Source organism: Candoia aspera, chromosome 11, assembly GCF_035149785.1.
Source record: "Candoia aspera isolate rCanAsp1 chromosome 11, rCanAsp1.hap2, whole genome shotgun sequence".
NCBI lineage: Eukaryota > Metazoa > Chordata > Lepidosauria > Squamata > Boidae > Candoia > Candoia aspera.
Window position 1 is genome coordinate 7,588,262 of NC_086163.1, and position 25,614 is coordinate 7,613,875.

At 40.2% G+C, this 25,614-nt stretch overlaps 1 protein-coding gene and 1 pseudogene across 2 annotated transcripts; one reads left to right on the plus strand and one right to left on the minus strand.

Moving 5' to 3' along the window:
* Positions 1 to 24: 24 nt before the first annotated feature.
* CMC2 (C-X9-C motif containing 2) lies at positions 25 to 17,424 on the plus strand. 2 transcript variants are annotated; one of them, XM_063312849.1, is made up of 4 exons: positions 25 to 129; positions 7,624 to 7,720; positions 15,970 to 16,041; positions 17,237 to 17,424. In XM_063312849.1, exons 2-4 carry the CDS (start codon positions 7,640 to 7,642, stop codon positions 17,315 to 17,317), a joined length of 234 nt encoding a protein of 77 aa, XP_063168919.1. In that variant the 5' UTR covers positions 25 to 129; positions 7,624 to 7,639; the 3' UTR covers positions 17,318 to 17,424. The 2 variants fall into 2 exon arrangements, with proteins under 2 accessions (XP_063168919.1, XP_063168918.1); XM_063312848.1 differs by lacking the exon at positions 25 to 129 and having other exon boundaries at positions 7,430 to 7,720.
* A 6,348-nt stretch (positions 17,425 to 23,772) lies between these two features.
* Positions 23,773 to 23,931, minus strand: LOC134504195 (U2 spliceosomal RNA; annotated as a pseudogene).
* Positions 23,932 to 25,614: the final 1,683 nt, after the last annotated feature.

Genomic DNA, 25,614 nt, shown 5'->3' on the forward strand with positions numbered 1-25,614 from the left:
CCGCTGCTTTCCTTCGGGAGGAGGAGGAGGAGGAGGAGGAGGGAGCCCTGGCACGTGACTAAGGGTTAAAGCAAGAATAACTTCCGGATCGAGTGACGTTCGTTTCCGGGTTATGCCCTTATTGGCGAGGTATTTTAATTTTCTGTTTCAGCTTTAAGTAATTTTCCAAAATTTTAGGTAGGTGTGGAAAGCGGTGGGGGCACAAGCGTATATGCAATTACGAGAGGGAAATGTGAGGGAGCGGGGAAATAGTAAAGATTCTTTTTTGTATATATTCATATATTTAAATTATATAATTACATTTTATATATATGGCTGTGTGCATATCTCTATCTCTTTTTTGTTGTTTATTCGTTATCTCTATCTCTAGCTATATCTATAAAATCTATTTGAACAGATGGTCTAAAAATTCTTCTTGTTTTTCAAGAGTTTTGTATTAAGACTCCCATAATCCCCAGCCATAATCCCCAGCGGCTAGGAATTTAGGGATTTATAGTCCAGGATACCTGGAGGGCACCAGGTTGCTTATCCGGGGAATATATATTAGGAGATGCAAAGTTTATCAGAAAAAAGTGCAACATCCCTCTGTACCTTCATTAATTAAAGTGAAAAAGAAAAGTTTTGTGTAGAGCGAATGGCATCCCAGGAAGACAAAGATAATTTTTTAAAAATAATTTAAGTGGTCATAGTCACTCCTAAAAGAGAAATACTGTAGTTCAGGTACTAATTGCCTTCAGATACTGCTAATTTTCTTATGTTTAATGATAGATCTATTAATAAATGGATCATATTTGGTAGTTGGACATATTTGTCATTGGCCCTTTGTGGACCTGACTGCATGCAGCGAACAATGCCAGGGGGTAAAATTTTAAATAAATGTAGCTATTATGGATTCCTTCTCCAAGTAAGATACCGTTCTCCCTTCCCCTGTCCTGGGCGATCACTTTGCTATTTTTTCAGACAGTCACGTCTGGATGTCAGTTGCTTAGACAGACTTTGAGACCCAGGCTCCAAGATTTGAATAATCCACTCTTCTAGCAGTGTAAATGAGTTTAAAAGCAGTTTGCTGTTCTCTGAGATTGTGACCTATTTGCAGCTATGTTGGTCTTTGTATATTTTGAAAGCTGAACTAGTAGAACAATTGTTTTGGAGTTAAGGTATTCTTTGGCTCTTTAGTGTAATGTATTGTCGTTATACTGCATAAGGCACCCTTGAGGATTAAAAGTGGGAATATAAATCAATCAATTGAAGATGTATATAATTGCAGAACGAAGCACGTTGGGCATTATATTCTTCTGTGTGTTTTAGTAGCATCATTGTGACTGTGGTGTCTCTTTCAGGCAGCAGATGCTAAACTGAGGAGGAGGTTGGGTTTAAGGCACTTTATATTTGCTTGCCATTCACCAACATTGATAGATTTGCAATGCAATCCTATTCATATTTACTCAGAAGGGAAAAGCTGATTCTCATAACAGCGTACATGCTTTGCATATAGCTAATCTTGAACTTGATCCTGCAGTCCTTAGGTAGATTTTGGAAACTCCTGGCCATAATGTGGAGAGCCACTACTACTCCAGGTAAACAGTCCGGGTGTAGGATGGGGTGACTCTGTAAATCAGATCCCTAAGTCAGCGCCACTGTATCCAATCTCACTTACTTCCTAAGAAACAACTTCAGAATAGTAGCACTTTTAGATTTCAATTTCTGAGTAGACTTGTTCACTTCCATTGTTAATATATGATTTTGTAGCAGAAATATTGAATCCTAAAAGCAGTGTTAACCACCAAACAAATTTAAGGAAAAGCACTCTTTACTACTGCGACCTTCTATTTTCATTCTTCTGTTTACTTTTGAGTGAAAAATAAATTTCACACATTTGAATCTTATTAATTAAAACTTGAGTGTTTTGTTATATCTCAGTTGTGAATTAGAAGAACATTTTTCTCTAAGATGCTTACTACAGATGAAGCTTGAAGGAATCATACATTAAGGAAAAACCCTGATTACTCTGTGCAGCATGCTGTATGGAATAGCTACTGTCTGAAGATGTCATTTTTGTCACATAATTTAGGTCATAAATATTCTGTTATGCTATAACTGAACATAAACTTTTTAATATGGTACCACGTTGTTAGGTGACAAATAATGCTGGCAAAAATGCGTGTATGTGTAAAATAGGGCGAGTGGCCTTTTAAGCCTCTTGTTCAAATAGAATTCTTATCCCTATACAGTTTTATATATTAATGCTTACAAGAAAATGGCACTGAATGATTTGTTCTGCTTGCTGCCTCGCCACCTTGTGGCTATTTGTATAATAATTTATTAGTAGCATAAACTGAGATGAATGCAGTAAAGCACAGCCAAGTTGAGTAAACTTCCAGTCCAGGTGTGATTAAAGTAAGAAAAAATGAGCAAGCACAGAAATAATTTTCTCTCCAGAGAATGGCTGTGGCTTGTTTTCCTTTCCTGCTCACAGGAACTCTTTTTACTGAGAAAATGGTTTCCTCAGCCCAAAAAGCAGAATGAAAACTCTTGCCAGTTGGCTCAAAAGCAACTCCCATGCTCCCAACATGATATTCTCCAGGTGTTGTAACTTTAACTGCCATAATCCATAAACATAGGAGCCAGGTTGGGAAATGCTTTCCCTTTTCCCCCAAAGCTGCTTTTCATAGGCAGCAGGACCTTTTGGCTTCAAAGCTAAGCAGGATCTGACATGATTAGTAGCTGGATGGGAGATTATTGGGCAATTTTCCGGCTGTAGGCTAGACTGGAAGTAAAATATAATCAGAAGAATGCAATGGCAATCCTCTTCTGTACCGTTGGCAAGAAAATTGAATGGATGTATTCATGTCGTCACTAGGAATTAAGCTCAGTTCTTCACTCGCACCCCTCCCAATCCAGGATGCTATTATCCCAGCTAAGATTTGCTTTCTATTTCCGGCAGGGGGCCCATTTGTAAATGAAAGCACTGGGCTGCATCCAGCCTCCATTTTTCTTTTTTAAGAATGCCAGTGGGACCTGCTTTCAAGTACATTGCAGACAGGGGTTACGTTCACCCCCCTGCAGGCTGCAAAGCACTTGCTTGGAACTGAATCCAAAGCATGGCTCAGCCCTACAATTACATGATTGCTGATCAAGTTCATCCTGCATTAGGTTGTTTCAACCAGTGTATGGGGACTGAGGAAGTGGGGAATATCTTGAAGCCCCGTTTTTTGGTTGTCACAAATATATGTAAGTTTTCCTGCGGCTTGCTTTTCGTTCTCCTTCCAAGCAGGCATGACATTGGAACCTGTCAGTGGGAAATAGTCAGAACAGCTCAATAGTTGAGTGTAAATCGAGGCATCGGGGGGGGGGAGTGGCAGGATTCCCCCCATTTCCTTCTGTTGTTATGCTCTTTATGAGCAAGGGAAGGATGTAGTTGTTCTATGCTAGAAGCTGCTGTCATATTCATGCTATGGAATGTAGGAAGTTATTTTACAGTGTCCAGACTCATTGGGCAAACTAGCTCAGATGATCCACATCAGGGATCAATACATTTTTGGTGGCTAAGGGGCATCCACCCTTCATTTAGAACTGGGTCCACCTACCTAGAAGGAAAGGAAGATCTTTGCTGGGATCACGTCTGGAGAGAGGGGACTAGAAAGGATGGAAAGGAACAATATCACCTGCTTAATGCCAGTTTGTGACAGAATTGATCTGTCTCCCTGATGGCACCCATTTTATGAGAGCATCTATGACATGCTTTCCAAATTTGAGATAGGTTCACCAAACCAAACAAGGTTTTCTACTCTCAGATTAGAGGCAGAGACAAGAAACCCAGATTGTCTTTGCTTCCTTGCTTTTTTTTAGAAAGCGGAGGAGAACAAATCAATATCCATGTATGTTCAGCTACCCTTGAATCAAAGATAAAGCAAAGCTCTAAGTTTAACTTGAGTTATTTATGAGTTTTACTAACTCATTTACTAATCCTGTTATCCATCAACAAGGAACAAGAACACACAACAATTTGTTTTCCAATAAATCATTTAATTGACATCTTGGCCAGTTGCTCCTCAGAGTCGTGCCAATCTTGCAAACATACCAGAGCCATTTAAGAAATGGAATTTCTCTTTATCACTTTTCCCATAGTAATTGCTTTACATCTTCATGGCATTTGCTCAACACTTTTAATGGTTGATTTCTTATTGCTCTGTTTTTTTTCCAGCGGTTATGCTATCTTTGCTGGAGAGCTATGGTTTTGTGTTTTTGATATCCCTCCCCCCAACATCACATGTGTTTTCTCTGAACAGTTTTTATTCAACAATGTTGTTTTCAAACATTTAGAAATAGTGTGCAACTCTTTGCGTGCCTGTTATGTGTATACACACGCACCTCAAATGGAGATTGCAATCCATGGAGTCATCTTTCTGGCAGTTAAGAGTTGGGCATACTTTGGGAATTATCAGGAAAGTATGCTTTAGACCTCACTCAAGCTCAGCATCCCTTTGCTATTCCATAAAACAGCCCAAATCTTTTCCACTGAAGAAAGTGCCAGTGCTTTAAGAAATTCACTCATTAGAGACCCTTAAAGTAGTAGCACTTTTTTAAGTTTCACATGGAAGCCTGGAAAAGGTTGGGCACCTGGAATAAATAACAGAGAGGGGTTCTGCTTGCCCAAGTCCAAAGCATTTTGGAATAAGTTTTGAAATGTGCAGAATTATTTCTCTTTAATACAAAATTGCAAACCTTGTGGCCCCATACCTTGGTCCCACATTTTTTCTTTCTTTCCATTTCTTGCCGACACTGGATTAGAGGGTACAAAAGAGAATAAAGTACCTTCCAGATATCCCTTGCCATTTTCCATCCTCGCTGAGGCTGATGAGAATTGAAGTGTGTGTGTCTCTCGCCTTCCTCCCCACCCCGCCCTTTCTCAGGAACCAATTACCAGTCTAATGTGATCTAATCCTGGGGACCATAAACTTTTGCTCATGGCTTTGTGACATTTCCTAATTTGTGGGTACTCCGGATCTCACAGGTAGATACTAATTTTGACATTCTTTGGGAGTAAGGCCCCTTGTTTGTTGATTTGTTCTCATCTGGAGTCCCTGAAAAGCAAGTACTCCTTTAAACAGTTGGCTGTAAAGTTAGTTCTTTATCTGGCAGCGTCAGCTGAGTTGATCTTTAGGTCCTGTGACTCTTGTTTATCCCTGAGAACAAATTTAGATCTGCCTGTTTTCAGACTTTTAGCAACTAATGGGAATAGCAGAGAAGGTTAGCAAATAATCAAACTGCAAGGGGAGAGAGAGAACAAAGCATTGCAACTTGGAATAATGGCAGAATTAGAAGTTTTACTTTTTATGAGCCTGGAACTGGCTGTAATACAAAATAATAAAAGAGCGCATGAAGAAATTAATACAATCACACACTACAATCCAGTTTAAGATCACATATGGAACTTCAGTCATCTGAATGGCCTATGTCATTTCAAACCATCATTGGAACCTATTTCTAAGTAACTATACATTCCTGCATAGAGAACTAATACTTAAACCAGCTTCACAAAGGCCATTAGAAAAGAAATACTTTTAGCGAAGAAGAGTTCACCGAATCGTTCTTTCTAACTGCGTTTAGTAGTCACAGAGCCTGCTCAGTCCGAATCAAGCTTTTTTTTTCCCTCAAAAGTTCATACATTTCTGCCACTTTTGGGGTTTTCTTAAGCCTTTTATCTGGTCTGTGGGTGATGCTGCTGAAGCTACAAGAGGCTCCAACAATCATACAGTGTATTTGTTGTGCGTTTGCTGTGTGTTTCTCGGATCTGTGTACAAAGTATGTTCCAACCACTCTATGGGATCCCCTGGAGTATAGAGATTTTCTCAAGACTGTCCTGTATTTCATGCCCAAGCAGCTCCTAAGAGGTCTGTACAGACCCTCTACTTGGCCTCCATAAGGAAAAATGTCTGCTTCTTGCAACACATGATCTGTATTTCATCAGTGCTAGTCTGCAGAAAATAGCCAGTTGAAGTCACCCTCTTGAAATGGATTCTTTTTACTTGAAGTAACAAACAATTGCATTGCACTTGAAATCCAACTATTAACAGTTTTATATTTTTTGACAAGTACAGAGGTTTTGGGGTCTGCACCATATGTTGTGTGGCATGTCGAGGCTGCAGCCAGAGCAAGGTTGCTAAGAGTTTCAGATGCCAGGAAAACCACCTGGAAGTTACCAGAAATCAAGCTAGACTTGGCATCTTTACTTTATGGTCCTTATAGGTCAGATCGGGTCAGCATTGTCCATCTTCCTTCCCTTAACCCTGTCATCTAGTGGGACCTAGGCACTAGGAAGCATAATTTTCCATAGTGTCCCCTCCCCTGTGGAACAGCCTCCTTCTTGAGATCTCGTAGCCTTCTGGAAGGCCTTAAAAAGCTGGATCTTCCCTCAAATGTTGGGGTAGGGTGTGACCGGAGCTCAGTGATTGTTGATAGGTCGGGAAATGTTGTTTAGGGTGCCGCGATTGGTTTTCTTGGATGCTGGTTTTACTGCTTTTTTTGGGGGGGGGTTACTATTGTTTTGTGAGCCACCCAGAACTGTGGCACATAAGATGGGTGGCTGTATACTGTAAGTCTTTAAAATGAAAATAAATAAATAATTATAGCTTCAGCTAAATGAGTGTTAGGTTTTTGATGAAGCATGGAAGGTTATAACTTTACTGTTAATATCAATCCTGCCTTCCTCAGTGTGCTCATGGTGGAGACAGAACTGAAGGGATTGAAAGCAGGTCCCTTATGTTCTATGGTGGTACATGGAACAGATTTGCAATTAAGCAGGGAAAACTCTTCTTTTTTGAGGACCCATTCTCTGGGGAATGATCATAGTTCCATATGGTAAAACTGAAGTGCTTAAGACAGGAACAAAATAGATGGGGCATCTCTTCCTCTCTTTCTGGCCCTCCCACTCTCTGCCCAGTATATAAATTGTAGAACTCTTTGCCAGAATTTGGATTGATCCCTCCCAGGGGGCTTTTAAGAGTAGATTACAGAGCATATCTGCCCTATGGACAGAGGTTCCTCAACCTTGTTCTATGGGCCTTTGGTATGTGTATTCCTAGATGGTTCGAAGATCTCAAGGGACACCGTTTACAATAGAGAAACTTGCTGGAAGGACAGGGTTTTGTTTTGTGTGGGCTTGCAAAAGACAAGGCAGAGAAGAATATCAGGACCTTGGACAGGTCCTGCCATACTGTACTATAGAGGTAAATGCTGGCTGGAACTTACCCAGGAAGAGCTGTTGTTTCAGCAACTTTCTGAGATCTTCCAGAAGGTTGGCTGGATTAGATCAGCTGTTAATCAATCCCATTTAAGAACCTGTCTGTGTTTCTTGAAGGACCATAGACCAGTTCTTCAGTTGTGGAATGGATTGAGGAGCACCCTACATATTGCAGGAAGCTGGTAAAACATGCTGCTTGGCGAGTTTAAGATTGACACCTGCATATGAAAATACTTTACAGTCATGTCTTGGTTCCAGTAATATTATACTTCATCAACAAATGTGTTTAGAACAAGATGGCATGACATTAAGTATAATTTATATCACAATATTGACAGGGGGAAGACCTTAATATTTTCTTTTCTTTTTTCTTTTATGAGCGGTTCCTAACTTGCGATGCATTCAGACTTGTCACCTCACCTACATACTGAAGAGTGTAATATTATCATCCGTCAACTCCAGATGTGCCACAAGGAGGTAAGACTCTGACGGAATCCAGAACTGCTATAGCTCACCAGTAAGAGGCTTATCTTGTGATCCTGTTCTTAGACAAGAGAAAATTTTGTTGATAGTACCGTATTATTCCTAAATTTTCCTCAGAGAATTCTGCCTCTCCCTTGCTGCCTGGAGAGCCACACAGATCGTTGCTAGGAATGTCTTTAGAACAAGGGTTGGGTTTTATTCATCCCTTCATTAGAAACCAAAATGCTTGTCAGTGTGTGTGTGTGTGTGTGTGTGTGAGAAAATAGCCAATGAAGTCTCTTTCCAAAGAAACTAAAAAGAAATTTATTTCTAAAAAGAAATAATAGGTTTTAAAGATTTAAAAACTTTTGGCAAAAAGCTTAAGAAGGAGAGGATGTCAGATAAGAGGATGTAAAATGGATAAGGTAAAGGTAAAGGTTTCCCTTGACGTAAAGTCCAGTCGTGTCTGACTCTAGGGGGCGGTGCTCATCTCCGTTTCTAAGCCTTGGAGCCGGCGTTGTCATAGACACTTCCGGGTCATGTGGCCAGCATGACGACTCGGAACGCCATTACCTTCCCGCCGAAGCGGTACCTATTGATCTACTCACATTGGCATGTTTTCGAACTGCTAGGTGGGCAGGAGCTGGGACGAGCAACGGGAGCTCACCCCGCCGCGCGGTTTCGAACCGCCGACCTTCCAATCGGCAGCTCAGCAGTTTAACCCGCAGCACCACCGCGTCCCCCTTAAAATGGATAAAGGGGATTGTTATTTTTTTTGGGTGAAAGTGCTTTTGAATAAATTGGAATTAAAATAGACAAACGAACTGGACCTTCGTGGGATTGTTTCTTGTTTATTATTAAGGAGTGCAGACAATTGGTGGATTTTACAAAAAAAAAAGATAATATGAGCCAGACTGTGATAATATGCTGACTGTAACTACAGAGTGCCATCTGAGATGAAAGTATTCAGGGCATAGGAAGACAAAAAAAAAAAAAAGGAAAAGCTTGCCATTTATTCTTTCCCTTGCAATTGAGACACTTTCACTTTTGGATTACTATATTACGATGGCAACCACCATAACGGTGGCCAAAATAGCAGAGGGGAGGAGAGGCTTGCTAGGGCAACCTGCAGGGAGAGGAATTACACCAGATTTACTTCAGAAAATGTTTTGAGAATTAGGCAATAGGTTAGCTGAATCACTTGACAATAAGGTGACTAAATCCCTGGATACTAAATTGATAGCTTTTTGGATGAAAGACTTGAAAAGATGAAAGAGGAGATGGAAGAAGTCAAGAAGATGGAAATCTCTGTAAAACAAGTGTCTGGAGATGAAAAACAAATTAATGACAAAGTGGAAGTTCTGGAGAATAAGACAGAAGTTATGGACAAAGAACTGGAAAGAACCTAGATAATTTGACACTACTGGAACTGAGAGAGAAGGAATTTTGTTTGAGATTTAGAGCAATTGCAGAGGATTCTGGTGAAGATATTAGAGAAAAGGCTATTAAAGCTTTAGCAATTATTTTGGATTGGGATGAGGAGGATGCAGAGGCAGAAATTGATAAGGCATATAGAATAAATACAAGATTTGCAAGAGTAAGGGATGTCTTGGTGTACTTTGTCAGGAAGAAGACAAGAGATCACGTTTTGCAGCAGCATTTTAATACAAGACTGAAGATTGATGGTACAGATGTAACTGTTCCTAAAAAAAAAATCCCATTAGAATTGTGTAAGAGAAAAGAGTATTCTTTTTTGACTGATAGATTAAAACAGGAAAGGATTCCATTTTGATGGGATAAATGGAAGGTGTGATTTTTACTTTTAAACAGCTGAGGTTTTGATTGAATTGTGTCCAGAAGGTGAGGGAATTTCTAGAAAAATTTAAAGAGGAATTGGAGGAGTTTCAAATGGAGTTGTCAGATGAGACTACAGAAAAATTTCAACAGCTGCAACAGGAAACTGAAAGGGAGGATACTGAACTAGGCGCTACCGGTAACGACTTTTCTAAAATTTTGATTATGCATTACAATTGTTTAATGTGGAATATGAATGGAGTAAATGCTCCTTAAAAGAGAAAAAAATGATTATTTCAAAAAAATTTAAACAAAATTTAATATGCCTACAAGAGATGCATATTAGAAAAAAGGACATAAAATATTTGATTTATAAAAATTTGGGTGAAGGGTTTATTTCAGCAGGAACTAAAAAAAGAAATGGAGTTGTTTTGTATATAAATCCCCAACTAAAACCAGGACTTGTATTGACTGATGACCATGGTAGATTTATTGGGGTGGAAGTTAATTTGTATGGGACCAAGACTCTGATATTGGGAATTTATGCTCCAAATGAGGATAAAGTGCTGTTCTTTAAAGGACTTATGGAGAGATTAATAGGTTTCCCTTATGAACATTGGTGTTTGATGGGGGTTTGGAATGGAATGATCTTGCCACAACTGGATAGAACTTTTGAGAAAAATATTCAAGTCACTCAAGGCAAATTACCAAAAGTTTTCTTTGATTTAATGGACAATTTAGGGCTTGTGGACATATGGAGACAGAAAAATAGCAATTCAAGAAAGTATACTTACTTTTCTGAAAGACAAAGGTCCTTTTCAAGAACAGATACGATAGGGATTTCGAAGAATTTGGCTACTAAGGTTTCTTAAGTAGAGATAGTAGCAAAGACTTTTTTGGATCGTAATGCTATGAATTTGGATTATAAAAGGAGATCCAGTTCTTTTAGATGGAAACTAAACGAAATGTTATTACAGAAAGAAGAAATTGTGGAGGAGGATTGTAAAAAAAATTAAAAGAATTTTTTGAAAGTAATTTAGACAAAGGTACTGATTTAAGAATGTTTTGGGATGCAAGCAAAACTTTTATCAGAGTTTATTTCATACGTAAGATAAAGAGAAAAGAAGAATTAAAGAAATTTCTGGATAAGTATTTCTCAACAAATTAAGCTTTTACAATGACAGTTATCTATGTTAACAGTAAGGGAAATAAAAGTGAACTATGTAAAGCAAAAAACCTTTGCAAACAAGCCAGGGAAATGTTTGGCATATAAATTACAAAAAGAAAAAGAAAATAAAATGGTATTGAAACTACAAGAGGGAGATACTACATTAACAGATAGTGTGGCCATGCAAAAAGCATTTCATCAATATTATTCCAGCTTGTATAAAGCAAATGACATCTCTCTGGAAAAAACAGATGAATACCTAAAGAAATAAAATTTACCGAGGATTACAGAGGAACAGAAACAGATTATGAATGGACCTATAACAGTAAGATAAGTTTCTGAAGCTATAAAAACAGATTAAACCAGGAAAGGTGCCTGGATCAGATGGATTATCAGGTTTTTATTATACATGTTTTGAGGAAAAAACCAATTATCAAGATTGTTAAACAATAAATTGTCTTTTAGCAATAACAATCACAAGACATTTGATAACTCTCCTGGACATCTTTGCTGAGCTGCTGGCTAACAGGAAACAGGGGAGCTCCCTGTCCAGTCTTGGCTGATTATGAGTCAGGAGTTATTAATTCCATGTCACTTAAAGGGGGCATCACAGGAGGACACGTGAAACTGTTTCTATTTCCCCTAAAGGGCATGGGCAAACTTGTTCTTGGACTGGAACATCAAGAAACCTTTCTTCGAAACGGGAGGAAAATTTGCCTTTCTGTAATTTAAGCCTGTTATTCTGAATCCGGCACTGTGTGGCAGTAGAGAATTGCAGCCTTTGGGTGTGTGTGTGTGTGCGCTCGTGTGTGTGTGTCATACACTGCAAGTGTTTGGAGAGGGTTATATCTGCTTTCAGTTTTTCTTCTCAAATCTACATAGGCCCAATTTTACTCCTTCCTTCCTTTTCCATATATTTTATTGTTAAAATAAATATTGGAATACACAGCAAGTAGGAGAAAAGCAGGACAAAAAAAGACTACTATGTTAAAATTTTTAAAACACAGTAAAAAAAAGAGAAAGAAAATTATTTTTTAGTGATCCATCCTCCCCTTCCCTTACATTTGTATCCCCAGCCAATGGTCACAGTTGAGATCAAATATCTAAACTGTGGCGATTGGCTGGGGATACAAATGGGAGGATGGATCGCTAAAAATAATTTCCTTGTTCTTGCCTTTGCCTCAAACATGAGTAATGGTTGCTAGCTGCTGTTTGGGTCCTAATATAAACAATTTTCTTAATTGCTCATTGTAGGACTTCCTTTTCAATCCCTTGAAAATCCATGAAAAACATGCTTTGGCTAACGTTGGGAAGATTGACAGCTGTAGGTTCAGATCTTCCACATTTGTTTCCTCCGTAATTCAAGCAGGTTGTGCTTCCTGTCAAGAGGATACCTCTGCCCTTGCCTCAGAATGTGAAGGAATGGAGCAGTCCTGTTCCATCTGATGCTAAAGTGACGTCAAGCTTCACACCAGCACTCAGCCATAAATTGTGATTCTCCAGACGCTCTGTCTCTTAGGCAGCACTTAGCTTGGCTGGCCAGGAGACTCTCGGGCACAGCTCCACTAGATTAGAATCGTTGCTGCAGTCTTAAGCCTAACAGTTCATTGCCCACTGCAGTGCAGACATGTCAGTGCCTTTGTCGATGTACGGTTTGTGCTTACAAGTTTAAACGTTAGGGTTTTGTTCCCACCTGCCTTTCTGAGTTACCAGATACTTCACTGATCTCTTGGTGGCCTTGGGAGATGGCTGAGATAGGGGAGGATTGGAAGACAGCACCTTTTCAGCCTTGAGTCCCACTAGTATGATCAGTGTTTCTCAATCTCGGCCACTTTAAGATGTGTGGACTTCAACTCCCAGAATTCCCCAGCCAGTCGTGCTGGCTGGGGAATTCTGGGAGTTGAAGTCCACACATGACTGGCTGGGGAATTCTGGGAGTTGAAGTCCACACATCGTAAAGTGGCCAAGGTTGAGAAACACTGAGTATGACTCTTATTCTCTTATAGCTCCTTAGTTAACTGAGATTTCCAAATGATGACAATAATGTCCTTCCTTCCTTCCTTCCTTCCTTCCTTCCTTCCTTCCTTCCTTCCTTCCTTCCTTCCTTCCTTCCTTCCTGTTTTGAAAGAGGGAAGTTAATAAGCTCTTGTTCATCAGCTCACAATTTTCAAATATGGCAAAGCTGTCTCTTTAGCACCAGAGAGCTGTTTTCAGATGCCTGCTGCAGCAACGGGCATTGTCTCAGTAGCATGTCTCATTGATTGCAGCTTTTCTCTTTGAGCAATGAGATGCTTCTTCCTTCTGCCTAATTATGCCTTAGTCAATAATTAAGAGCCTTCTCTCCCCTCCCCCACCAGCTTGGGAGGATTTGATCTTGGGAACGTCCCTGCCTGTCCCTGGTTGCAAGAGAACTCTTCTCTGAATTAATATTCATGTACAGCCACAATCCTTTCATGCATTAGGAGGCTAGGTACAATGTTAGCCGTAATTATACCTTACCAGGATAGTGGCTTATATTGGTCCTAGTTACATAGTATGTCTGATTGCTAGAAGGACGCAAACAGTTTTTGTTAAAGAAAGGAGGACTGCTTGTGATACAACACTGATGACAACATATTAATATTATTCTAGTTAATATGTTATGGAGATAGAGATAGAGGTAGATTGGAAGTGAAGGCAAAGATTTAATTACTCAAAAAGGGTTTCCTGGGGAAAAAAAAGAAGGTATTATATATATTATATATTATATTATTATATATATCTGTATTTGTGGTTCAGATCCCTAAAAATAAATTGCTTCCTTTGTACCCTTAATTTACAAAAAGAGCTTCCGTGTTACAACTTCCTTATTGTTTGTGTAGTGTCACTTTTTGTCGTGCTTATAAACAAGATTTGTCCCAGGCCTTTAGCAGGAAGTCACATGTAGATGAGGTACTTTTGTGAAGGCCTTGAAGCTTTGATTCTATTCTTAACTGAACTGAGCTTAGACTCTTAAGGCTCCAATCCTTTGTTTCAGAGGGTGGAAAGAAAGATCCAGCCTCAAAAAGATTCCTTTCAGTTGCAGTAGAAATTCCTCCAGCACTTTCTTTTCCACTGACAGAGATCCAGTGTTAGAAAAACCAAGGGGTATTTTTTTCTGATGAAGTTTGGGATCAGTTTTAGGAATGGCTCAATCCAGCAGGTCCCATAACCATTCCATTACCCCAACATATGCCCATAACTGGTGAAAATGGGTACTATGCTTGAAGCTAATATACATAATTTACCTCCCATGGCACCTGGTGAGAAATATTTTTGAAGGGTCTGGGGAGAAGAGAGGAGGAAAATGTCCTCCCTCCCTCCCTTTGTAAAGCCTTTTATCCTGTGTACCTCCCTTCCCCAGTAGGAACACTTTGCTTAGGGTTTTATGTTCTTGGTACCAGTGGCGTTTAGGGCTGGTTGAAACCGAAGAAAACTTCTGTTTCCATGAATTGTATATTCCATTGTGATCATGCATGCGTAAATGTTAGCCTATCCAGACTGAAGGCAATAGAATTGCCAACTGCTTCCTGTCTTTTCAATGACTTCTGTCTTCTTAACCAAACAAAAGATTCAAACATACTTCAGAAACTTCCAGACATTCACTGAGATTTTTTAAAGGCAAATTCCTGTATTGTATTGACTAAAAGTGGCTCTTTAGCCAAACACCCTTTGACTGGAGGGTTTAGGCAATATCCAAAAATCCAAAGTTCTTCCTGAGCTTCTGGAATTATTTGTACAGTTGTAGATCCTGGGTTAACATCTTTATCAGCTATATTTCAAATTACAATGCAAGGAAAAGAGTCTCTGTGCTGTAGAACAGGAGTCACATTTTCCCAGTACTTTGCAAGATTTACTACTTGCAAGTAAATTATCATTTTTTATTAACTAGTTCTCCCTGAACCTGACAGAACTAATATTGCTTTTTGTTTGCTAAAAACTATCAGCGTGCCTTCCAAAAGAATAGTGACTATTATTTATTTGTCATGCATTGGATATTTTCTCCAGCTCATTTGGAGTAGATCCATTGCCAGTTCAGTAGGAATCACCTGAAGAAGGATTTTGAGCTCCATCAGGAATTCACCTCACTCTAAAACTAACATACTTACAAATTCCATGCCCCTCTTCCAGTTGGTGACAGGTGTATTGGAAGGAAATTACACAGCTAATTATTAGTTTTGTGCCAAGATTCAGATCTGAAGGGCAATATTGAAGGTTAGTGGAGCCCGTCATGTTTTTTGACTTATGGCTGTTTTTGTCCAGGCTATTATGCTTTGTTGTGATGCTTTTAATTGTGTATTGGAAGTTGCAAGCCGCCCAGAGTCTTTTGGAGTGGGCTAATAGTAATAGTAATAGAAATAGTAATAGGAGGAAGAATCAACAGCAGCTGTTATTCAGAACAATTATGGGCATGCATAAAGCACCTATCAGGGAGGCCTTAAAAGAGCCGCTCCTTTTATTGAGTTCATATGCCCTTTCCACTGAAGTGTGATTCCGGGGGGGAAAAACCCAGTCTTTGCACCTGTTGGTGTAAGGTATTCCCAACTGGTGCAATGGATACAGCAGTAGATGCCCCGAATGACAACTTACCTGCAAACCTGATTGCTGCACAGGGCTACTAATAATAATTTGCCATGCCATTGCCTGAGATACCTAAATAAATGGGTATGTCTATTTTCAAATAGTTTAATATCCAACCTTGAATAACTATAACAACAATAGTTGTACAGTTTAACGTTTATCAGATAGCCAACGTTGGAAAATGTAGATGCAGATCATCTACAGCAGAACCTTGTGAATCCATCATCATCTGAGTCAATGGTGGCTCCTGGTGAGGTTTTCTTGGCAATGGTTTTCAACAAAGGTTTCCCCATGCTTTCTTCCTAGGGCTGAAATAAAGTAATTGATGCAGAATCACCCAGCTGGCTTTGTGCCTAAGATGGGATTGGACCTCACCATCTCTCGCCTTTAACTGCTACACCAAACTGGCTCTCGCTACTGTGATTTAGTAATTGCTATTTTTACCTGGAAGAAATGTAAATGATATTGATGCTTATACATATTTTTAAATAATCTAATGTTGGATGTTGATTTTGCCATGACTTTGCTTCTAGTCTTACTTGATAACAGAATGCTTTAATCAAAACAAAACAAAACAAAACAAAAAAACTTTTAGCATAGGAAGAAACAATACTGGAGATTCTAGAATATTGTTTTGGACTTTTTTTCTTTTTAAAAACATCAAAATTACTAAGTAACCTTTTTTTGTTGTTCTCCCTACCAGCATTCTGTCTTGAAATTTTTTGGCCATTGCAATGGTATTGACAGAGAAATGAGGAAGTGCCTAAAGAAAGAGGTAAGGCACTGCGAAAAAGTGGGGAACAGGGATACTTACAATCTCGTCAGCTTACCAAACCTGACGCCCAAGTGTATCTACTAGGGCCAAGTGATATCATATGCATCATGATGTTCTCACCCAAATGATGCAAATTGTGTAATCATTTGGCATGACAAATGATAATATTGGGGCTTGTACCAGACACCTGAGCTGATGTCCTTCAGATCTCTCACACTTCCAGATTCTAACATTCCCCAACTGGCATCCAGCAGAGATGGGACTCGTCTGGGATTTTTTTTGAAAATCAGCAAGATCCTTGCATCCATATTTTGAGCATGAAACTGATTCCAGGGCTAAAATGGTCTTTGTTTCTTATGAAAGTGGGCCAGCGCAGAGGTCCGAAGACGATTATGCCCCTCTCTTTTGGTCACTTTTAGTTTATGCAGATGCATTCCCTTAACCATACCTATGAATGGGGATTTGCATCGTTCACAGGTGAGTTCCCAGCCTTGCCTCCCTCCCCCCACTGTGTTTTTTCCAGGTTGAGGGTTTCCAGGCTAAATGGCATACCCCGCTCCCAGAAGCAGGCCAGGACAAAAGCTAATTTTCATTTAGTTTCCAATAAAGACCAATGTAATTCATTTGTTAATTACAGGTACTAGGATTGTGTCCCATGTGTATAATTGTTTTCCACTTTCCCCACAATTTGGAACACTGTGGAAGAAGATGTGCAGACCACCTGCGGCCCAAGGCTATCAAGATATAAGCTCTCACCCCACTGTTATGTTTTGGTCCTTCAAACTAATGTTTGAATGTCATTTTTAGTAACACCGGTAGCGTTGCATGCTTGTTGTTTCTGCCTCTGGCATTCTATCTGGTATAGCTTTCAGCCTGCAGTAAATGGGTCCTAGTCCTCATGGTTTACAATTATATGAACTAACTACACATGAAGTCTTAGGGAAGCTTTGGAAAAGAGCAAATTGGTTGCCTGCTTTTTGAATGCTCAGAGCAACCTCAACCGAATGAAACAACTAAACACGTAAATCAAACAATGACCGAAGTGGAATTTTTGATATTTCTTTGCTTACTTATGTTTTGCCAGTCTGCGTGTAACTTTTTCTTCAAACTTTCCTGAATGATAAACCCTTGCTGCGTTGTAAGTGTGGTGCCATGGCTTATCTATGATTCATTTCCTGCCTTCTTTTCCTTCTAGTATGAAGCAAATAGAGCCAAGAGCCATGAACATGCAAAAGAGATGAAGCGGAGGTTGAGAGAGACAGGGGCACAAAATTAGAATTGGCTACTCGGACATTATGGGGACACCTGAAGAAGCACGTTTTCTCTATCTCCTGGACACTGGAAACGTATTTAATCTGCAATAATAAAAATGCCTAGCCTATGGTGGATCTGGTTGCATTTCAGTCATTTGGCATGATTTGAAGAATGCAGAGGGAATCCTGTAGATCAAACCTGAAGTATTTTGGCTCAAGCGTTTTTGGTTTCCCGTAGTGGCTGGTTTGGGAAGTTCTGAAGGAGGGTGTGAGGGGTTCTTTCTTTCTTTCTTTGTGATACCTCTACCCCATCACAACTGAATGACGCTTGGCAGCTTACAGCCTATATAAATAAAAATGAACACATCCACTGAGGTTAAAACCAATCAAACCAATCACAACAATAAAAAAAAACAATGTTAGTTTCCCCTTAGAAACATTAGGGCACACAAATGACAAGAAACAATTAACAAGAAATGGAAAGCAAGATGGCACCAGTTTAGACTCAAGGAAAGGCCCTCCAAAATAACTCAGTTTTTGAAAGTTTCTGAGTAATTCTTTGGCATCCAGGATTGGAAGCATCTGTCATGCTTGGAAGGGAATAGATAGACCATGCACTAGACTTTGTGCAAAGCCTTAACATGGTTCATTTAGTTTGGAGCCTGGGGGTGTTGCTCATTAACTTGGCTTGTGGTTAGGGTTCACTTAACACACTGGCCCAACCCAGCCCATGTGGTCTATAGTTCATTGTGTCATGCCAACCCAGAAAACTGGCTCAAGTGAACCATGGTTCGGTTAACTATGGGGAAGTACATTATATGAATATTGTCAGTGCATTGTGTGAATCCAACCAATTGGGGTAATTCAGTAAACAGTAGTTAACCAAGAGTTAGTGTGCTACAAAACCAGCTGTTCTGGGTTATAAATTATGGTTTAGCATACTGTTTTAACAGTTATTTATGATTTATTCAGCAAACTATGATTAAAAATCCTTGCTTAGCTTTGTCATAGAACAGTGTACACATCTGACCACTGATGTAGAGGGTCCATATAAATCATGGTTGGCTTAACCATGGATTGTTGGACAAGCTACCTTGGCCTGGTTCATACATCAGCTAAACCAAAATCGAAGAAATGAAGTTACATTTCAACCCAGCTCTTGTGGTTTATAAACTAGGGTTTGTGCCCTAACATGATGTGTTGTGGTATAATCCACAGCTTAAATACAATGTGGGGTATTACAAGCGAACAGTTTTTTCACCGGCAGATCCTTCGTTTAAATTTAACTTTAAGACTTGGGCTCTAGACTAGATTCTTTCTGGCTAACTATCTGCTTGATTCCAACACATTTGTAGATGGATTGATTGATTAGATTTATACCTCTCAAGAACAATATAGCGATTGACAATACAATAGAAGTACAATAACACACCCATAATATAAACTGAAGGATATAAAAGTATATAAAATAAAACAACAATAACAACACAACTGAACAGGACATCTCCTCCTCCATAGGGGTTTATGAATTCAGCTTTTAACACGGAAAGCCAATAATTTGGGATCAATCTGCTTTCCAGTGGGAAATTTCCTGGGTAGATAGGATAAGATGCCATTTGAGTCTCTACCTTTCTCTTGTCCAAAGAAAACAAATTCAATTGATTTCATGGGTTGATTACAGAGTTCTTTGCTCTGGCAGTTTTGGATTTCCCACCCTGTTTCCCACCTCTCTGTTTCTTGCTTCTAATTCTAACATCACCGATTATGAAAACCCTGTCATAAGAGCAGCTGTACTAAGTAATGGGGGCTGGATATGACAAATTATGATGCTTGTAATACTGTGCTCCCCAGATGATTGCATTAAATCAAGACGGTGACATTTACTGTGCAATTTGCTGTTCTCATATTGGGTTGCAGTTTGGAGATGTCGCAGCTTGTGACTCCATCTGAAACAGAAAGCCACAATGCAATAAAGTAGTGGAATATGGGAAGAGGGAATCATTATTATAGATGGCACTCAATAGCAGGCAATTTGGATTAGCGCTGCCTATATATCTGTATTTTTATTTAACGTTTGATTCAGCAGGATACATTACAAGCGGTGTGCCATTGGTTTCGTTGTGCACACATTATAACTTGGGCATTCACATCTTTTTACATCACAGCATCCAATGCAAGCATGTAAGTCACATCATTTGGGTAATGTCATGACACACGTGTCAGTTGCACCCTTGCCCGTCCTGTGAATGCATGGGTATTTATTACATTGATATTTTGTCGTTTTTCGAGAAGCATAAGGGTGGCATGGATGACTCCCCCCCCATCTCATTTATCCAAGTCAGCAATGTTATGGGAACTTAGGCTGAGAGGTAAAGGCGGACTTCATATGTTTTTCTAAATTGTGGTTTGTTTTAACCAGGGTTTGTCAACCAGGGTTCCGTGGCACCCTAGGGTTCCATGAGAGGCCACTAGGGATTCCTTGGGAGATCATGATTTATTTAAAAAATTATTTCAAATTCAGGCAACTTCACCTTAAAGAGGTAAATTTCATTATTTTCAGGTTAAGAACACTATTAATGCATATCTACGGGCCTACCCATGAAATGAATATCATAATTTTGTAACTTCCGGCCTATATTTAAGCCTGAATGTGCAGGGGTTTCCTGAGGCCTGAAAAATATTTCAAGGGTTCCTCCAGGGTCGAAAGATTGAGAAAGGCTGGTTTTAACCATGAAGGTCTGGTTCCTGAACAGCACTTAACTATATGCTATGGCTTAGAGACAGCTGCATTCACTCACGGTGCTAACCACAAGCAAAGGACTCCACACAGTAACAGACGCAAAATGACCCTCTGAGCTTTATGATCAAATGGGAATTCAAATCCAGATCTTAAACCTGGGAGATTGTTTTAGCCATTAGGTTTTAAACATGGTTTTCGCTTGAAGCTGTATGAGATCTGAAGGAATGCCTGATTCCACATCAAATGCAGATGTGAACGAGTACATTTTGTTTATGTGTAGTGCAGCTCCAGGATTTTTAAACTGTGTTGAACAAAGCATAACCATTTGGTTCCTCACTGTGCTAAGACACAACAGCATACCTACCTACAAGGAAAGTGGCCCTGATTTAAGATTATTCTTCCCTATGAAGATTAGACATTAAAAAAAATCCCTCAGCAGTGTGCACTAACTTCTTCTAAGTGAATTAAAATGACCGTCCTATTTAAAAAAAACAACAGCTTATTGGGTTGGAAACTAGGCTTTGGGGTAAAAATTAATTATTGGGGGAAATACAGTACTTAGGTGCACACAACGTTGTGATTGAAAAATAATTGTTATGTGTTCTTACGTGGAGGCTATTAAACTTCATTAGAGGTAACTGAGTAAAATGGGCAGCAGCCAAAAGAGGGATTTTTCATGAAGAGTCAGGGGCATTGGGGGTTGGGGGGGTTCAAAAAAGTCACGATTGCATCCACAACTGCGTGATTAAAACCTTGCCCCTTTATGTGTTGCATGTACAACCCATGTAACAAAGGAGGTGAGGCTTCAATTTTATGCTTGCTGCCTTCCTTCCTTCCTTCCTTCCTTCCTTCCTTCCTTCCTTCCTTCCTTCCTTCCTTCCTTCCTTCCTTCCTTCTTCCTTCCTTCCTTCCTCCCTCCCTCCCTCCCTCCCTCCCTCCCTCCCTCTGCCCTGTGTCTGTCCTCCCTCCCTCCCTTTGCCCTTTGCCCTGTGTCCGTCTGTCCTTCCTTCCTTCCTTCCTTCCTTCCTTTCTCCCTTCCTCCCTCCCTTCCTTCCTTCCCCCTGTGTGTGTCCTTCCTCCCTCCCTCCCTCCCTCTGCCCTGTGTCCGTCCTTCCTTCCTTCCTTCCTTCCTTCCTTCCTTCCTTCCTTCCTTCCTTCCTTCCTTCCTTCCTTCCTTCCTTCCTCATCCTCTGGACACCCCAAGTGGGTTTGTACTGCAGGATTTTCTTTTTGAGAAAGGCTTGTGTACCAGTTAACAACCTAGTTAATTCAAGCAGGCTTTCACATTCGCAACACTGTCTTTCCCTTGGATGCATGCCTTATTTAAAATAGGAACAACTAAACTCAGGGTGAGGTTGGGGAAACAGATGTGAATTCTGTTTATTCCTTTCTCGATTAGAACTTGTGAGAATCCACAGATTTCTCCCTGAGACAGAAAGAGCATGAGATTTTTTTTTTTTTAAATGGTGTGAGAAAGCAAAATGCCCATCCAGATACAGGGTTCTGAGAGCTTTTTTTGACAGCTTTGAAGCTCTTGTTATTCATCTGTATTTTGTGGGGCTGAATTTGGTTGTTGTTGGATTTCGTAAGCCAAGCAGTCTTGACAGTCACACCATCCTCTGCTGGGAACAGCTGCTCATGCTGATTTAGACTGGTACAGATGGGTGACAGTTACACTCAGCTCATCTTTTCAGTGAAGAACTTACCACATTTTGCAAATATTTTCATAAACGAGATGGAAAGGGCTCGCTACTGAACAGACCTGACGGTGGGGAGAGAAGGCATCTAAAGAGTTATCTGAAGATTGTACATGCACTGGGAGAAAATTATCAAATGGATTAAATGTTCTCCTTCTTTCCTGCTCCAGTCTAGTTAATTAGGAGCCCTCCCTCCTTGCCACCATATGCTGCTTTCATTTTGAAAACCTGAAAGATAAGCGTAAAGATGCTTTTACCATTACAATTAATTTTGTTTTATTGTTCAACTGGCCTAAAATACATGTGATGAAAGGAGGCATCTACTCCATAATCCTTTTTTAAATTTCCTAACACAGACTCCTTTTTCTTTTTCTTTCTTTAAAATAAATTTTATTAGACTTTTTACAAAGAACATAAAAACGAACCCAAACTAATACGAAGTAAAAGAAAGAAAGAAAGCAAGGAAGAAGAAAGAAAGAGTTCAGAAAGAGAGAACAAAAAGAAATAGAAAGAAGATGCTTCCGATTTCTTCTGCAGCAAATAGAAGTACAATTACAGAAATTACCTTTATGATTACAAAAAAAAGCTCACTTTTTTCTATTGTCCATTTTTTCCCCCTAATCATCAAAACCACAAATCATAAGTGCATTTTGTTCTGTTTCGTGCAAAAAGCCTATGAGGGGTTTCCAGCCAGCTGTAAATGTAGATATTTTTTCTCTAATCAAAGAAGTTAGTTTAGCCATCTTTGCAAGTTCCATCATCTTCATCAGCCATTCATCCATTGTGGGTAGTGTTGAACTCTTTTCCTTTATTCCTTCTCCTCCTCTGCTCTCCCTTCCTCCCTCCCCTTCTCAAACTCATAAAAATTAGAGGCACAAACGTAATAAATTAAACTGGTTGACAGTCTCAAAGCAGAGACGAAAACAACTGAGGGAAAGCAATTAGCAAACCAGGTTTATTGATTTATTCATGCTTGAGTTTGTGCCTTGCCTATTCCAAAGCTTCTAGGCGGCTTACATCTAAAATAGAAACCATTAAAAACACACCTAAAGCAAAAATACAATGCATCATGGGATGAATGAATATCAGCCATTCAGTCAAGGAGCACCTGCTAACTGGGAAAGCACAGTCTTCACAAGCACAGACAATTAAGATCAAAATAAAAGTTAAAAGGGTTTGGTCTCCTCATGAGAGTAGGTGTAAGGATAGTTTGTGGGGGGCACAGAGTTCGAATGCTTGGGTGCCAGTCAATGTAACTTGATGTAAAAGACTAACGTTGCAAACTGGAGTAGAATTCTTTCCGTCTTCCAGTAAATCACAGTATTGGCCGCTTTTTAAATTTTAATCGTATGGCATAGCAGTTTGGTGTTCATGCTGCTTTTCTTGCTGGGAAATCCTTGTGAGGTCCAGCAGCCAGATGTGTAGGCTATTTAGCCGTGACAAGTCACATTGCCCGGGATGCACCATGAGGAGGCTAGTCTACATTGCACCGAGTTGGGCTGAGAGAAAGTGACTGGCCCAAGGTCACCCAGCCGGCTTTCATGCCTAAGGCAGGACTAGAACTCTCATACCACGCCTGATTGGCTCGTGGGCTGAGAGAGAGGGAGTGGCCCAAGGTCACCCAGCCGGCTTTCATGCCTAAGGCGGGACTAGAGGTCACAGACTCCTGGTTTCTAGCCCAGCACCTTAGCCACTAGACCAAACTGGCTGTCATAGTATTGGCCACTGTGATATGCCCATCAAAGAGAAGGAACAGTGGATATGGAACACTTGTTTCTTGGAGGTCAAATGCCTTGTTTTAACAATGGGTTTATCAGTTTTAAAAGATCAGCTGGCAGATGAGTCCTGGAGAACCACATCAAATCGGAGCATCTAATTCTTGGCTAGATGAAGCAAAAGTCTTGGGGACTTTTTAGTATTTATTTAAGAAATTTATATGGTGGCCAAGCCAGCTCTGTCTGGTCTACAAAACTTTTCTCTGATAACCCAATAATCCTTTTAAATCAGCCTCCTGTAATTGCTTACAAAAATCAAGGGAACCACTAGATTGGCAGCAAAGAGTTGGAATTTTCTGTATCTCTTTGCTGCCATCTGGTGGTCATCTGGACCTTTGCAGGCCAGATTTGGTAATCCTTTTTTTAAAAAACAAACAAACTACAGACTACTACATTTGATCTTAGCCAAAAGGCCGAGAAGCGATGAAAAAAGAAACTCTAAATGACCATTGATGAAAGGTATATCTCAATGGAAACTGAAATACAAGCCATTCAATTAATCTGCAGCAGAAGTAGGACTTAACCATTAGCTTTTCCGGTGCTGGATGGCAACTGAATGTACATATCCATAAGCTATGGTTTGTTTAACCATAGTTTACTGACTAAGGCATAATACTTGGATTTACAGATCACACTAAGGCATTCACTCCACTTTCCAGGATCACAAATTGCAGCTAGCTAAATCCCACCAAGTGGTATTATGGCTAAGTCAGATATGAGTACCAGCCTACTCTTTCTCCATTTAATAAGCAGCTGAAACTGTTTCACACTGTTGCAGAGAGGAGATGTAGTATTCTTTTTTGCCATGTAAAGGGAAAAAACACACACCGCCAAATGCTCACACAGAACAGCTCAGAGGATAGGGATGGGCAGTCTTGCTTGGCCAGAGGATGTGCTTCCTGGCCCTGCCTTCCCTGGGGACTGCAGGGACCACAGTTGGAGTCCTGGAAGTCTCACGCGCCCCATGGGCTGCCCCCCGCCCCCGCCTTAGCTTTGAAAAGGTAAACATCAATGTGACAGCCCTCCATCTGACAGTACTATTCAGGATATTTTTGCCTTGAAGGCCTCCTCCATGCCAAGCCTACATTTCTTCTGGATAACTTCTCATTCTAAGAGAAGAAAGCTTGTCTGCTTTCAGAAAGTTTAGCAGGATGCGAAAGGATGATTTTGTCCCTGGTGCAGATTCAGACGAGCCAACTGTTCTGCAAATTATGAACTACAACAATTGTTCAAGAAGGGTGTATCACGTCCTCTTGAGATTCACTCTGTGGCAGCAAATGACAAAACTTCAAGAAGGCCATGACTGGTTCGGCATCTTGTCTTTGTTTGCAGAAAAGTTCTGGCTGTGGCTGTTGATGCCTTCTGTGTTGTTGGGAGGGAGCTTGCTGTGGAGTTGGTCATTCCTGGGCCGGCAGCCAGTGTCTAGCCTAGTTATGGATTAAAAATAAAATGGGTATTTATAGGTCTACATAATACCCTTTTGATGTGAGCTACTTGCGTAGGATTCAATTTTTGGTAATCTGGACCAGCCCAGCAAAGCATGGAGGTGGGTGGAATGCAACCATTAGTATAGACTAAACTCACTTCTCAAGATTATCTACCTTCTTGGTAAACACAACACATCATGCTGAGCTTACACGTCACACCAGTTAACCAGATTTTGTTAACTAAGCCACAGTGGGCCTGGTTCATACAATGCACGAAACCAGCTGTTGGCAACCTGCAGGTCTTGGACCACACCCAGCTGCCTGCCTTCTAGCCCAGGAAGTTGAGTGCCAAAATTGTTCTGCTAAATTTCAGTGACACCATGAGCAACCGCCCTACCCCCCACTCATTCAGACCTACCTTCTGCTCCTTCTTTGCCTCCAGTACAGATTTATTTGAAACTACCACAGTAGTGCCATGGCCTAATCCAAAGTATAATGCAGTGTTATAATTCTGCTGGCTGGGGAATTCTGGGCATTGAAGTCCACACATCTGAAAGTTGCCAAGGTTGAGAAACACTGGTATGATGCCTCCTATTACACTTAAAGAGCACTGATGAAAGAAGGTAGAAGGGTTGGGCCTCCTTTGGGGCAGTGCCTGCCCTATGGAACAGCAGCCCTCTG